Source organism: Hippocampus zosterae, chromosome 11, assembly GCF_025434085.1.
Source record: "Hippocampus zosterae strain Florida chromosome 11, ASM2543408v3, whole genome shotgun sequence".
Classification (NCBI taxonomy): domain Eukaryota; kingdom Metazoa; phylum Chordata; class Actinopteri; order Syngnathiformes; family Syngnathidae; genus Hippocampus; species Hippocampus zosterae.
The window spans coordinates 11,451,661-11,467,609 of record NC_067461.1 but is presented as its reverse complement, the minus strand read 5'-3'; the positions used below and the strand labels follow the sequence as shown (position 1 = coordinate 11,467,609).

Below are 15,949 nucleotides of genomic sequence, written 5' to 3'. Positions count from 1 at the left end.
TACAACCTTTTGTAATGGCCGTGTTGGGAGCCCTAACTGTGATGCATGGCTGTCGGGAGCCTACCTTCTCCCATTCGTCATTTATAAGCTATTACTTTCATGCTTTCACAACACAGCAACAATCTATCTATCTATATTTAGCATGGACAACATATAAATAACTCAAAACCACGCAGAGAATTCATTCACCGCCAAGCTACCACAATCTTCTAAATTTGAAAGTTTTAAGACAGCAAAGCTTTATAGGCTTTTCAAGCACATTTGGATTGGGATCAAATGCAAATGATAGAGAGGGAGCCAATTTATTTTTTTTAAGAACGTTGAAAGCCAGGGAACATAAAATCGAATGGGACATCCCCAGAAAAAAGGGTTGTTTTTTTTTCCAACACACGCACACACACACACACACACACACACACACACACACACACACACACACACACACACACACACACACACACACACACACACACACAAACCTACTGTATTTCAGTCTTGTATTATTAATGAATTTTACCTTCCTTCACACCAACAGCGTTGTTCTTAAATGCCACACAATAAACATTCAAGTACTGATTCAGTGAGCTGCATTTTCCATTTGACAGTTTGTATTCACAGTACAGCATACTGGAGTTTTGGTCACTACAGCAAATATAACTGCTGGTTCTTGTGTTTACCCAGTGTGAACATGAATTAGCCTTTACGGTGCGGATCGGAAATATTACTTTGTGACAAAAACAAGTTTGGGTGGCCACACATTGTTCACTGCTGCTAATTTGTGTTGTGTTGCATAGTCCTGCTGAGAGGGGGAGAAAAATGGAACAGAGCTGCCAATTCATCAGTTGTTGATAACTGACATTCAGATATCCTTGCGGTCTAAACAAACCAATAATAACTCACACACTCGCAGGCACGGTGACAGCAGAAACAAAGCAGCAAACAGAGTAGCGTCATGTATTGGCACTTGACATTGACTCACTTTCTGTCCTTTCATCCCTTCGGCCCCCTGGGCACCTGGCTGACCCTGTGGGAGGAGGCATTGCTAAATGACTCAATGGCACGGCAGCGTTTAAAATGTTGCTGTGACAAAATACCTACAGGGTCTCCTCTATCTCCTTTTGCCCACTTTTCTTCCGAGATGCCAGGCTCGCCCTTCTCTCCCTGCATGTGAAAAGAACAGATCGTTCCCACTCACTGAGAGGAAAACAGTGGACACAAAGACAAATACACACAAAAATCACAGCGAAACATCACGCAAGGACAGATGCAGTGAATAAGGTGTCAGAAAAACAAAACATCTGAATCCAAATACAGTACATTAAAATGATCATTTAAAATGGAAACGGTGCGAGAATCTAAGATGGTGGAAAACATCTGCCCCTGTTGCATTGCAGCACTTCTTCATGTTCCATTCCGCCGTCTTCCAATAGATGGCACTTAATGATTGCTGGTGAGCCGTCCTCCGTGCATTTTAATAAGATTTCTTTCACTGTCACTTATGTGATGAAAATGTCAAAGTAAACAGCAAGTGGTACCTTCGCATTGGCCATGATGCACAGGGAATGATAAGTAAGATACATCTGTGATAGAAATATAAACAGGGAAAACTTTTGGGTCTCTGGGGGATTGCCTCTCATCTTACTTTTATGCATTTTTACACAATTTTGACCTCGTATATTTAACTTGCAAGCACCCTTGGATCAGAAAGATTCATCAGCAACTTTTTTTTTCATTGTGGGTATGGTGAAACACTACCAAGAAACAGCTCAGATGCGATAAAGTATCAATACATAAACTAAAATACAAGAACGTTTGAGAGAGGTGATAACATATTTCTGAACTGCATAGATGTACCTGGCCAAAGTTAAAGTTATGCTTCAACCTTCCCCTGATTATTTTGACAACAGTCGCTGTGATAGTTTTCTTTTAATGAGTTATAGCCTCTGTTTCCTCAGTTTTTTAATTAAATCAGCAGTCTGTTCCTGTATATGAACAGATGGATTGTCATATCACAATTTTAAGAAAGGTGAAGTCACTGTGTGAAGACTGGACTAATTGAATTTGGTGAAGCTTTATTAACCATATGTGCTATCCCCCGTCCCGCTTTTTGCTCTTACTTGCCTAATCACTTTACTGATTATGTCAATCCATCTCAGAAGCAAAGTATATGATAAAAGTATTGTATTAGAGGTCATTGTTAGGGGGACTCCATTAAGGATTCATGACTCAGGTGCTATTCTATCCAAATATGATTATTAGTCCAATTTGAGGAATGGGGAATGGGGGAGAGGGGGATTAATAATTTTCTTTTTTTTTATCATTCGGGTAGCATGTAAACATGAAAAACGTGGACTAGTCATGATCCAATCAAATAATTTGTTCAGAGCAGTTTTACGAGTGGAGTAGGGCAAATGTTGAGGAGAGAAGTCCATGAAACAAAGATGATGGTAAAAAGATAATAGTGTGCTTAAAAAAAAAAAAAAGGTGTTGCAGTGGTATGGTAATTACAAGTTTAGATTGCAGGTTTGAATAATTTTCACAATTACAATTAATCAATAATGTCAAATTGTTCACACCATTGTTTTTTCGAATCTTTAATGTTTATGAAATTCAGTTTATGTTCCTTTGCATATGATATTAAAAACAGTTTAAAAGGTCAGACTTGAATGTGAATTTTAAATTGCATCTGGAAAATGTGAAAAAAAAACTGCCATGCAGTTCAGTCTCTTGTGAGAGAGGAGCATGCACAATGTAATTTATCAAAAATTGGATGAGTTGCGATGCCCTGATTTTGTGTCTTTCAATACTGCGTCTGAAAGGCAAGTTCAAACGGTACCATTCTATGTAGCCATGGATCTTTTTGTGGTAGTGAAATCCACAAAATGAAAAATTTGTCAGGACATATTCTATGTGCAGCAAAAACATTTTGGAGCCTGCCATGTGTGTTTGTGGAATGTGGGAGGAAACCGGAGTACCCGCAGAAAACCCACGCAGGCCCGGGGAGAATATGCAAACTCCACACAGGGAGGCCCGAGCTGGAACTGTACCCGGTACGTCTGCACTATGAGGTCGATGCACTAACCACTGGACCTAGAGACTTGTAAAATAGAAATAAGTAAAATAGTAAGGAGGGTGGGGGTCCGGTGCCCATGTCACGATCACACTACAGAGACAGGATGCTGTGCTGCAGAGCACATTTGTAGTTTCCAGCAGGAGCTTCTGTGGACACAGCGGGGTTGGCCTTTTAAAGACAATGTTATGCGGAATGGGCATGTGCAGTACATCCAATTTGTAAGAATTCCAGGTGAGGTATGATGAACAAAACATGGCTTTTATGCAGTTGCACAATAGATTTATGGAACTTAGTTGGTTAGGACAAAAATATTTATGACTGAAATGTCATGCACGACATCAGTGGTTACTCACAATAACATTTCTTTCCAAGTTTAGTGTTACACATACGCATATACATACAGTATATACACAGGCGCACGTAGTCAAGTCAAGTCAACAGTATTTATAGAGCACTTTTAAACAGCAATCGCTGCATACAAAGTGCTGTACATGGAGCAATTTAACATGCACAATGAACAGTAAGACAAATCGGTAATAAAGGCGGTAGAAAGCACCAAACAGTAAAACCAAGAACAAAACTAAGTCATGCTGAGTCGAATGCCAAAGAATACAAGTGAGTTTTGAGGAGGGCTTTGAAGATGGGCAGCGAGGAGGCTTGCCGAATGTTCAGTGGGAGGTCATTCCAGAGAGAGGGACCAGCAACAGAAAAGGCTCGATCCCTTCTGAGCCTCAGTTTAGTTCTTGGTACTTCTAATAATGTCTGGTCCACAGACCTGAGGCGCCGGGCAGGTGTGTAGGGGCGGATGAGCTCAGAGAGGTAAGGTGGCGCAAGATTATTCAGAGATTTGAAAAAAAAAGAGGAGGATCTTGAAAATAACTCTAAAATGAATGGAGAGCCAGTGAAGGGATGCCACAGTAGGAGTTATGGACTCCCTCTTACGAGTACCAGTCAAGAGGCGAGCAGCGGCATTCTGTACCAGCTGAAGGCGCTTAATGGAGGACTGGCTGACTCCAAAGTAAAGGACATTGCAGTAATCGAGCCGGGATGTGACAAAGGCATGAATTACTGTCTCAAAGTGTTCATATGAGAGAGATAGACAGAGTTTGGAAAATCGATGTGAAACTCTTTCACTGTGGAAGAGTATTGTCATGGCACAATTTACACGATCAACTTATGATTACATACCATACAATATATAACAAGCGATGCCTGAGACTTGAAAGGGGTCCCAATTCAAAAGAGAATCATTTACTCAAAATAAGTCTAAAACCTCAATTTGGACATCCCCAGTGCATGTCCAACTGTGAAAGACAATTATTAAAACCAATCATAACCTTTGAACATAAGTACTTCATTGACTGTTTAAAAAAAAGTATCAAGGCTGGATATTTTCTCTGCAAATATGGAGCCGTTCTTGTTTCCCAATAACACCATCTGTCTAGATCCCCACACAGTCCTTGATTTACTTCTCTTCATTTTAATGAATTATTTTCAAACAAATATCAAGGATTTTAATTAAAAAGGATCCATGTGCAGTGCTCTGTTTGGAACTTGTTTGCCAACTTCTCTCCATATGTTTTTGGCTCGGCTTTGTAAGTTGACATAATACCTGAAGACTCATTCATATATATATATTTTTTTTTTACAGCCAGAGTTTGAATCACGGTAATTTCCCCCATAGGGACAATTACAGGACTCCAAGGCACTGTAAAAGTCTGGAACCTTTGGAAGGTCAAAACAATTACAGATGTGTTCCCAAAATGTAAAAATCAAGTGTGCCCTTGGGGCTACCGCCATTCTATTTAGTTAGACCAAGTCAGACGCTCATCATACAGTAGGTGACCCCAATTTTTCCTCCACTTCCGTCCTCTCCTCACCATTTCTCAACTTTCCTTCTCTATTTCCAGCGAGTATAGCAGCCACCTTGCTTTTGCCCTCTACCACATTACCTCACTGACAAAACTTTACGGTACCTTTTGAACTGATGTAGTTTTGTCCGACACTACCTGTCCTTGGTATCCATCTGCTTGACCCTTTTTGGCTGGATTGCCTTTTATGAATGCTTGTCTGTCAGCAAAAACTCCTGGTGTGATTCCTATGAGCTAACACATCATCTATATGTGCAGATATATGTGCTTCTTCCAGAGCTTGTGATTGTCCGGAGATACAGGCGACGTGATTCATGTCTTTCCAAAACAAAGTGTGTCTTTGTAAGTGTGTTTTTTTTGGTGGGTTTTAAAAATTCACACTGTGGGGTGTGTGCAAGCAGCATAAACATGCTGCAGTAGTCAAATCACGATGTACAAAGTTAGCCAGTGAGAAGGAATGAGAGGGCAAATCCTGATGGTGCGCTATTATTGCCGCCCAAGAAACCTTCAACTATTACTATTAGTGACTCTCCCTATCATGTTTGATTGTATAAATTGCATTCAATTCCATTAAGTACCTGGTTAGATTGTCATGTTATTCTCCTGATGTAAAAGATTGTCATCCACAATGCACGAAAAAAGCAAAGACGGGTATGATGATTTTATAAATTGACACATGCACATATTGCTTGGGTTAAACAAGCAGCAAAGGTAAGAGCAGGAATTGCCGCGTTGATAAATTCCCATCAAAGGCATTTGTCAGTCAGAGCTGGACAGGAAATGACGACAGCTTTAACGGTAACTGTGATTATTGGCTGTGGGTCGCAAAATTCAGCAGCCAATGGTGGATTATCCGGGTGTATTGCACGAAGGCCATCTGTGCATCTCAAACATGTCACGATACAAGCAATTTGGGCCATATTCTTTGGGTGCTTAAGTCAACTGTGTACTTTTGGGGCTGCATAGATTCTCCCATCGACTGCTCGTTTATAAAATGTAAGCGCTCTGGGTGGAGACAGAAGACATCAGGGTGCGATGCTGACAAAATCTGTCAGTGCGCACATTCTACTGATGACTTAAGCGTCTTTTGTCCTCCTGGACTAAGATCGAGCGCCTCTCAAAGGCAAAACATCAGATTGATGTTTTAAGTCATTTCACAGCCGCTGACAGTGAGTGATGACTGTCACTTTTGCATGCTGACCAATGTGTCCTCTAATTTTCCATGTGTCTGAGCATTCATTGGGCCATGGTGAGCAACATCACACATGCAGATGATCAGTGTCAAACATCCATTTACATACATACCAAACCAATATTGCACCTGTCCAAAACCTGAGATCATAATATGTTCCATCAAATGTCACCAACATGATGGGCCATTATTTTATAAGAATGTTGTTGGGAAAAAAAAAACACATTCTCTGGATTGCCCCCCCCCCGCCCCTGGGGTTATAATGGAACCGGGTTATAGTGGCATCATTCCCAGTGCACTGTATTGGTTTAAGATCAAAATAAATTCCCGAACATAACACTTGAAATAACTCCACCGAATACACCTCCAGCCGTGCCCTGTCATTTCGAGGCAGATTAAGTGTGTTCTCATGCATACGACTTTCTTGTCAAGGTCAGCCAAATGATACTCCCCCTTCCTCTTGGCAAACAGTGCAGTAAACGAGTCAGAGATGCAACCTGGTACACGGCATGTCAATACAAGAAATCAACAGGGCAGTCAAGAGGTTTGCCTTCTAATTTTCACTCTTGGCTTCATCACAAGTTGGCCGCTGGAGGTGTTGAACAGGTGCGTGGGTGCTGGCTAAGGAGGCAAAAGGGGCAGCAACAGTACCAGTGGGAGGCCTTGTGAGATCCATGTCTGGGGATGTTTTACATCGCATATGTTATGCGCCTCCTGTGAGCTATAGCACCTCTGGTCCACATGAAAATGATTGCGGAGACTTTGTGAAAAAGTGCTAAACCTAATGACTATGTGTCACTTTTGAGAGTGAGTGGTGAGTCACGTTGTGTGACGCTGCAGGAGGGCTACGGTGGGGTCTACAATGCACAAATAAGCTGCACCTCACTCAAAGCTGACATTTATGATGAGATATAAGCTTCTCACGATGAATACAAATATGCCTGTCAAATACAAAGGAGGTTTTTCTACTGGTCATTCATACATTTGACTTTAGGAGACATGTTTGACATGACATATCTTGATAGCTTTCAACAACTAGTGACCAGACTATGCCATGTCATTATATTGAGTATGACTCGTGAGAAATCCGGTTCATGGTCACCAAGAACCTGGAACCTGCAGCCGTTCGTGTAGAAGGCAAATCACACACTACTAGCTAGCCGACCACAGGGCAGATATAAGGATACAAGGACACACTATCGCTGACATGCACTGTCATACTATAACTGAGTAGGAACTGAAACTAACACGACCTACACCATCGTCTGGCCTGTGTACAACGACACTGCCGGGAACTTCTTTGCATAGCATGGATGTCTTGTGGATGCTGGTCTCCAAGCACTCAAACATTTGAAATGACACATACACACGTGTCAAGTGCAGGTCAGAGCTGGTCTGCCAACAGGAACTCAGTTCACCGATAAACGCCACACGTCAGTCCTGTGACAGTTTACACTAACTTGACACATTCTCTTTCAATAAAAAAAGGCAAGTAAATAAAGTATTTCACTCCTTTTTGGAAGTAAAAACTAAGCGAGACTTTTGTCGTGTACTGTAATTTGATTAAATCCTTTTCAAGTATCATATTTACTAGGTCAAAGGCTTACCTTGGGTGCTTGAATTATTTACGTCCAAAATGCGGACAGCAGACTGCAATTTTTTTCCAGAGGTTTCATGTTTAGAGATTATGATAGAATGCAATTTTCGGGGTCTCTACTACATTTACACGACAATGTTCAAGTGAGAACTCAAATAATGCAGTGCACACATAAAAAGGGCAGCCGTTGTAAATCGAACTACAGCAAATGCACCCATGGTCTAAATAAACATCACAATAGGTGCACAGTCCATTAAATCAAGTAAACACATTATTCCAGAATCAGTGGAGCAATGATGAGGTTACCTTAATTTCAACTAATGCGTGGATGTGGAAAAGTCACTCCAGACCAACAGAATGGTATACATGCCTAATATTTATATTATGTATTTTTGTTTGTTTTTACCAATACGTATGAGCACATGTGGGTTGTTTTACGTATTCAGTCAAGATGAGCATAGTAGTGATACTGGGTGCATGTCACTTGAAAATGCATTACTAGGCAGCCCAAAAACTAAACACACTTCATTGCAGTAAGACACAAAGCAGTCTATGAATCATCTTTGTGTCTTTATTTATTGTGCTGTGTTTACAGACTCTCCTGTCATGGTGTGACTCTAATATGATATTGAAAAGTACCTGTTCCCCCTCTCAGCTGCCAGCGCTCTCCTGCTGCCAAAGGACAAGACCGAATGACGGCCTTTTGGGCGTTTTGAAAAGATAAATTTGGCCCCGAGAGCCAACTTGGGAAAAACAGGTGAGTCATAAATGTCATTTCAATTGGGATGGAGGCAAAGCTGGCACATGCTGAGACTATTGTCAAGAACTTGCCATTTAGAAATGTCACACCGTCTCCAGCCTTGTCTTTCCTTTCTCTTTCGACTTTGCGTCCTACAACTTTATGAGTTATTAAGGAGGCCAGGCTTACAATGAGTCATGTGGGAGACATTTAACAGCGAGTGGCTCAATTATACAAAAGATAATTGAAGCTATAGAGCATAACAGTGATCGAAGCAGAATGGGATCTCTCTGGATTCTGGTACTAAATAAAGTAAGAAAACCCCTGATCCAGATCAGGAGTGCAATCAGGGCAATAGTGTGTGAAAATAATTGGACACCCAAAGCAGCGGAGCAATATGGCACTCCTGTTTGTCCCGACATCAGAGCAGTGAAGAGTCTGACGAGCAATCTCTTTTTCACGCGTCCTATGTTTGGAGCCTAAAGTGTGCGTGTGACGACGCAAACACAGAGACAGAAGCTTAAATTGGTTTGGATTGAGAAGGAAAAGAAGGAACACAAAAATGCAATGGGGCATACAGTCACGTTTTAGTCTTCTCATTAATACAAGCTTTGACAAGTGCTCATTTACCTTTTTATAGCCTTTATTTGAAATATTTCAAAGTTATCATCGAAACAAATAATTGTTTAGTTTGTGGTCAAGAGTCTGCATTCCACTACTCATGCCTAAAAATCAATGGGGAATGAACCAAAAGTTGAATGGTAAATGATAACATGGTCAGACTTCAATGCAGTGGGGTTTTTTCCCTTGTCTTTTTTAAAAAGGAATTTTGGATGTAATGTTTGGCTACTATGCTTTTTTTTTATGGTGCGTGAGGATTTTCAAAGTAAAGTTGAATTAAATTTGACTCTGAATGGGATAAAAGCCCATGCATGAGCTGTTTGTGATTGGGATTAATCTGCAATTGCTGCTGACAAGCATTAAAATACATTATACATGAGAAAAAACACATTTTGTAGATCTGGACATCATGTCTTTAATCGGGTTCTTGTATTTAGTTGTGTAAGTTACTGAGTAACACTCACAGGCTTGCCTTCAGGTCCAGGCTTCCCAGTCTTTCCTCTACGTCCCTAGGGAAGACAAATAAAAGGAGATTGTGATGAGAGAGTGAAGATGAAACAACAGGTGTTACTCTGTACACATGCTGCCAGCAAATAAGGCTTGACAGCAACTCCTGTCACACTCTCTAATTTGCTTTTAATTAACAACAAGAAAACAGCTTAATTGCTGCACCCGGTGTGGCCTGCAACTTTGTTCCATCCTCTTGTTCACTGTCTTTTCTTCCAGCTGTGCGAGTCCCCCGTGCATCAATCAAAGCAGAGAGCAAATAGAGCAGCGAGCCAGCCAAGCCACAGAGCTGGCCAGTATTGACGAGGAAGGTCAGTGGGAAGTGAACGTTTTACAAAAAGCCTTGAGTCCTTGAAAGTATGTAGGACTTCAAACACAGACCTTTTAATGAGGTGTATTGCTTTCTCAAGCAAATTAAAGTTACCGGAATAGGATCGAAAGAATGGATGAGAGGGAATGGATTTTGGGTAACACCCTTGTAAGAAGGATCTCAACTGGGAGAGCATCACTGGCTAAGCTGTACTTGCAATTATCAAATAGTGGGGCTGGTTTGACCTGAGGGAACATGCTTATTTTGGCCGTACTAGAATAAAGTGGAATTGCACATCCACTACAGTAGGTGGCAGTGGCGCTCTCATTGTCGGAGTGTCTTTAATTCTAAGGCAAGGCCAGCTATTGACAACTGGTGGCCTGCAACCCAAATCCGAGTGGCCCCTTGACTAATCTCCCACCCCAATTTTTTTTTTTGGGGGGGGGTTCTTTAACAAACTCGAAATATTTATTTAAAAAAACAAAACAAAACAATGAAAACATGTCGGTGTTAAAACTGTACGACCACTACCTTAGTCCACAAATTTATTGAATGCTCCCACCTAAACTGAATACGTGGGGGCCACCACCTGAGGTTTTTGTTTTAAAATGTGTGCATTGGCTCAATAGAGGTTGGACCACACGGCGAATGCAATCAACAAAATCAACACGTTTGATCTGTATTACAACTAATTGGGGTTTTGTCATCTTCCTGTATTCCTATGGCTGGGTTGAAGATGACACAAAAAGAATCACAAAGCAATGCGCTGATTCCGTCTACGCTCAATGTATGTTGACTTTGAATAATTGGTTTGCAATTTGCCATGAACGTGTGTGTGACAGCAACAGTGACAAAAGACTAGAATTCGATGAGAGCTGTCAGTTGTACTGCGTAATCATCTGTTTGCATGGGTGTTCATCGTTTTGTGCACTGTTGGTTTATGCACTGTACAGACTGCAGGGACATGTACCGGTAAACAAAACGAGCAAAGGTGCAACACGTCAATTTCAATCTAAGTAATAACGGTGATTGGTTTCTGCAAATTTCTGTTTTCACGCTGTGTGATGTACTGAATATTTTCCTTGGTGGCAAGGGTAAGCGCTACCTTTTCAATGTGCTCTGATATTAACACAAGTATCAGTATTATTATTAGCAATAATAGACAGCATTTCATTAAAGGTGGATGTTGAGTTTGTGCAATCCACTGCCCATTAATAAATGCAAAAACGTAATAAACACTCGCTTTGCCAAAAGGTCTGACCATCCTGACCTGCGCCAAAACCCGTTCTCCCAACAACATCACAACAAAAGAAGATTACAAAGTTAAGTAATTTAGCTAATGAATATTTCATATCTGATTATTCCAAGCAGGGCATGAATTATTCAGCTGTTGGAATCATTTCTACACATTTGTCCTAACATTGCTTTTAGCTGGCAAAGTGCATACTGACCGTGAGCTTTGCATATTATAATTAAAGTAAATGGTATAACAGTCACCGTGATCAACAAATACAGTTTTTTTGAGGCGTGGGGGTGGGGTGGGGAGGGGGTAACTTCCATTTAAACAAGCAGCCTGAAGATAACATTCTGTTTGTAAATGGTTCAAAAGGTCGGATTTCACATTTGACAAAAATATCCCATATCAGTGCTTCATCTTTCTTCCTTCACCTTCAGAAACACCTTTGGCAGACTATACACTGTATGTGGAATATCATAACACACAATACACAACGAATGTGTGACCAAAAAAAAAAAAGAATGAAATGCTGAGCAAAAGAGTTTGCACTTGCACTGAAACATTTTTTTTGAGAATCCTCTCTAGGTTTAATAAGTCAAATTGTTAAAGGGATTCGTGCCTGAGATAACTGAGCTCAAAAGTCAAAGCGCGAACGAGATTTTTCCCATCAATTTATGTCACGGTGTCTTTTATTTCAGTGTGGAACTTTCTTTTGTGTGATGGTTATCTCCAACTGTCTGTCATCTTTCAATGGTTGTCAAACCGCTCCTGTTGGCAGCGTCTGCCACCTGTGTGTGCCGTTTCGAGTCAGAGGTCACCAATTTTCATTTGTTCAGACACTTCATCCTGTCTGTCTTTACCTTTTTGTTATAATTCTTAAATTTTTACCCGTTCCTTAGTCTGTATCACAATTAAAAGGTATAGAAATAATTCAAAATGGCTTCATGCAGTTATCTGCTCTAAATTAAAAAAAAAAACAAACAGGAAAAAAACCCCACTCTCTCTCCCATGAGCACAGGTCTGATATATTTCTGGTGAAGCGTGTAGCCTCAATGCCAGAGTGCACATAAGTGTCAGAGGTGAAAAACAGTCCAAAGCTGTCTCTAGGCATCTGGCATAAGCGCCACACTGGAAGAGGATTTTCTTGCTGCAGAAAATAAAAGAATGTGGGATGACATTAAAAAAAGATGAGAGAGAAAAACCTTGCTTCATGTACCAGAATCTTTGCAATCATGAGGGGATTGTTAAATGACAAAAGCTTTGCATTCCATCAACGTAACGCTACCCAATGACTGCAGAAATGTTTTAATAATACAAGATGTCAACACGACGGTAATTGTAATTTAAATACCTCAAGAACAGAACACAACGTGAGTCCACAGGTGTGAATCCTTCCTCTCATCAAAGTAAACTTTAATTTACCAAATTTCAAAACTCAGTCCCCACCCTGCGCATACACCATCGCAGTTGTATTCCTCTCATCTGGGCCTCTCTCTCCGGTTTTCTTGTCATCTTTCCATCTTCTTACTCCTCACACGCCTTGTTTCTTAGGCAGCCAACTTCCAGTGCCTGTTGGATCACCGTAGCAATCTCTGTTGCTATGCAACAGTCGGTGTCCAATAAATTTGACAACATCCTCGTGCTTGATTATTATTTGAGCGCCACAGTGTGAGGCCTTCCTTCAAGTCAGAGCAGTAGATTAGAATGAGGGAGAAATAAGGGGTGAGAGAGAAAAGGGCAAAGAAGACGGGATTGTGGAGGAGTGGAATCGAGGGAAGATCAGGTAAAAGAGGAACCAGCTTCTTGAGTAAATTAAACATAGGCACAGAGCCACGTGTATTCATCAGACCCCCTCTAAAAACCAGCATCCCGTAAAATGTAATATGTAAAGCACTCCACGTTAAGTGCCGATTAAAGAGGTGGGAGTAAAACTGTATTTGAGATGTGATACAAAGAAGCTGCAACCGTCAGTAAAGATGCTTGCATTTTTGGGGGAAGAACTCGTCTTTAATCCACATGAATCCCAAGCCCTTCGCTAGCTTCGGCTCCGCAACAACTTGTTAAGCATACAAGACAACAGCAGACATGAAGCCCAGTTCGGGATGGCATGCCCCAAAATGACAGCAAAGACAACAACAACAGCAACACGGAGGAGGCGCTCCTTTAGGATGATCCTATTACTTATCTCAAATGTCACCAGATTCTCTGAGACATCCCATGTCTTCACTGCTCATGCTTGCCAGAATCACCTCTGCGGTGTAAAACGGAGAAGGCAGAACGTGTTGCGTTTTTGGCAATAAAGCAAATCTACCGTGGAAATAAGAGGTAATCCACCTGGCGAGCGCCCCTGTTGACTGGGGTCACGAGATAAGGCCTTTTGAAATGACCGAAACAGGATTCAGCTCAAGCCGGGCGCACTTAATCTCACAGAGTACAGATATCACTTCGGCTGTTATGTCATACGACAAGGTCATTCACCATCCCCAATTACTGTAGTAGGTTATCTTTTTTAACGACATTAGTTTTGTCTGTTGGCAGGCGTGCCCACAAACACAAGGGTGATTTTCACAGGATTTAATGGCGCGGGTCAGAGGACATTGTCACACCCAAAGGCAGCTCTGTAGTCACATTGGCATAACTGAGCACGCTGTGCAATGCTGAGGTATGGAATTATCCTCAAAAGGGACAGTGCTGAGCAAATGTTTTAGCGCAGCACCGAATTTAAGGTTGCCTAAAACGAACAGCATTGGTGATTACGATACATTTTTTTGAATGTTGCTGCACCACTTCATAGCGACACCAGTATTGTAGAAGCTCTTTAACTGAAATGACATGTTTAACGCCGTGTAAGTGCTTGTGAAAGAATGCCGCGAGACAGCCAGATGTCTGTTGAGTGGTAAACTGTGAACGACCATTTAGATTATATGTTACAATGGGAATTTATTGTCTCTGGCTCGCATTTACCATTTGCATGTCCTTCCATTTTTAGTCCCTCTTCATAATGCGGGTTTTCATCATCCTCACATGGACCAAGCAGCCTGACCAGTTGAGGGGAATGAACTATTAGAGCGGAGCTCGTCCTTTGCAGATATAAGGTGTCATATTCACTTGCAAATTCGATTTTAGATAGATTTGGGCTTGAAATAAGTTCCTCAGACATATATCACAAACCATCAGTCCCAAATTAGACGGAACCCTGTATCTGTCTACTAGATCCTGACCTTTCCATGCAGCCTGGTTGCTAGTCCAAACATCGAGCGTCAATGCTCTTGGCAGCAAAAATCTTTGCTTTTCATTTCCTCTTGCTTGTCTCCTGTGTGACAACCAAGTTTAATGTCCCGTAGGCTAAACTTTCTGACATTAGCGAGCCAAGTTGATTTTCTCCAATGTTATGAAGCTCATAGGAGAGCTGACCTTTTCTTGACTGAAAGACTCATATGACACTCACACTCTTTCTGCCTGAGCAGAGAACACGTCTGCCTCTGGGGACGTGTACTCGGGCCACCTGAGCCTTTGTCTGAAGGCTGCACAGGAGTTCACTGGAAATTCATCGTCAGCTGCAGCTGTATTTGCTTGGTAAACAAATGTACACAAAACAGCGAACGTATCGTAATATCCTCAAGATAATTGAAAATTCACAAAACAAGCCGTACATTTCATTGTGCTCTAAACTAATGAATACCTTGTCAAGTTATCTGCACACTAAAAAGGAATATTGCAGTATTTTTCAAACCAGGATTTTTCTTCTGTCAAGTACCACCTGCTAATGGAATAATTTGAGACCAGTGGACATGCTAACCAGGCGGGCTTAAGTAAATTCAACACTCATTCAACACACCATGCGTTTGAGCATTCATTGGACCACCGTGAGCAAAATCACACATGCGCACGGCCGCCAAACCATTATTGTTGGCCGACAACGTTCAACTTTCACCTCATGTAGATGCAGTGATAAAGCACTTTTATCTCGATCTAAAGCAAACCAAAATAGTCCGTGTTTTCCGTTAAGCAGAAACATATCCAAGGCTTCCAAAACACACATTATGAGATCCACTTACTCTGCCGGCTGATAACACATAAAAAAAGATATTCCGTGAATTTACACGTTTGCAGCTCAACGTGTCAGACTCACTATTTTTCACTGTCATTGGCCTGCGGTTCTGTGAAATTTATACCACTCGCAATTCGTCTTGGAAATGTCAGAAAAGCACAATCCAGAGAGCATCGCTTTACTTGCTCCTCATTATGGTCGCAATTAGAGAGAGATGCTGCCGACTTTTGACTGCCCATGCTGGATGCCATCTCAGGACACTGCACATGCTGAGGAAAGAGCCCGGGCACTGGAGCTTGCAGAGATCCCTTGCACTTTGTAAAAGCGTCAATAAAATAGGATTTGTTCCAGTTGTTTACTGAGGGTTAAGAGGAGAGGATGGGGCAGGAAGAGAACGGCAAAGCCGACAGCTGCCTGGCAGGGGCTCAAATGCAGCTTAGCATTTTAGCATTCTGACTGGCACACAATGCTCCCCTTTAACTCCCAGCCATCTAAATATTCAGAGTGGTATAAAGAGATGGCTGACACCGCAGCCGACGCAAGACACATCTCAGTTGGTCAAGATTGCACATATAGTCTCCTGGTTGAAGTTTTCCATGGAGGCGTTTTGCTCCCTGAGATTCAGTCATGCACCCCTTGTTCATGTGCCACTAGATGGCAAACTAGCTTCACCGCAAAGCCATCCAGAGAGCTTGTAAGCTCTCTTTTAAAGAGGATGGATGGCCTCAATGCATGAATGTATGATGCATGT

At 41.6% G+C, this 15,949-nt stretch overlaps 1 protein-coding gene across 1 annotated transcript in view; it reads right to left on the bottom strand.

Moving 5' to 3' along the window:
• Nucleotides 1-15,949, bottom strand: part of LOC127610410 (collagen alpha-1(XIX) chain) — a 99,051-nt gene that overhangs the window by 40,929 nt on the left and 42,173 nt on the right. Inside the window, exons 17-19 of the mRNA XM_052080567.1 lie at nt 9,558-9,602; nt 1,099-1,161; nt 980-1,024 (exon numbers count right to left, since the gene is read on the bottom strand). Coding sequence (XP_051936527.1) covers nt 980-1,024; nt 1,099-1,161; nt 9,558-9,602 — 153 coding nt within the window. The remainder of the gene's footprint in view (nt 1-979; nt 1,025-1,098; nt 1,162-9,557; nt 9,603-15,949) is intronic.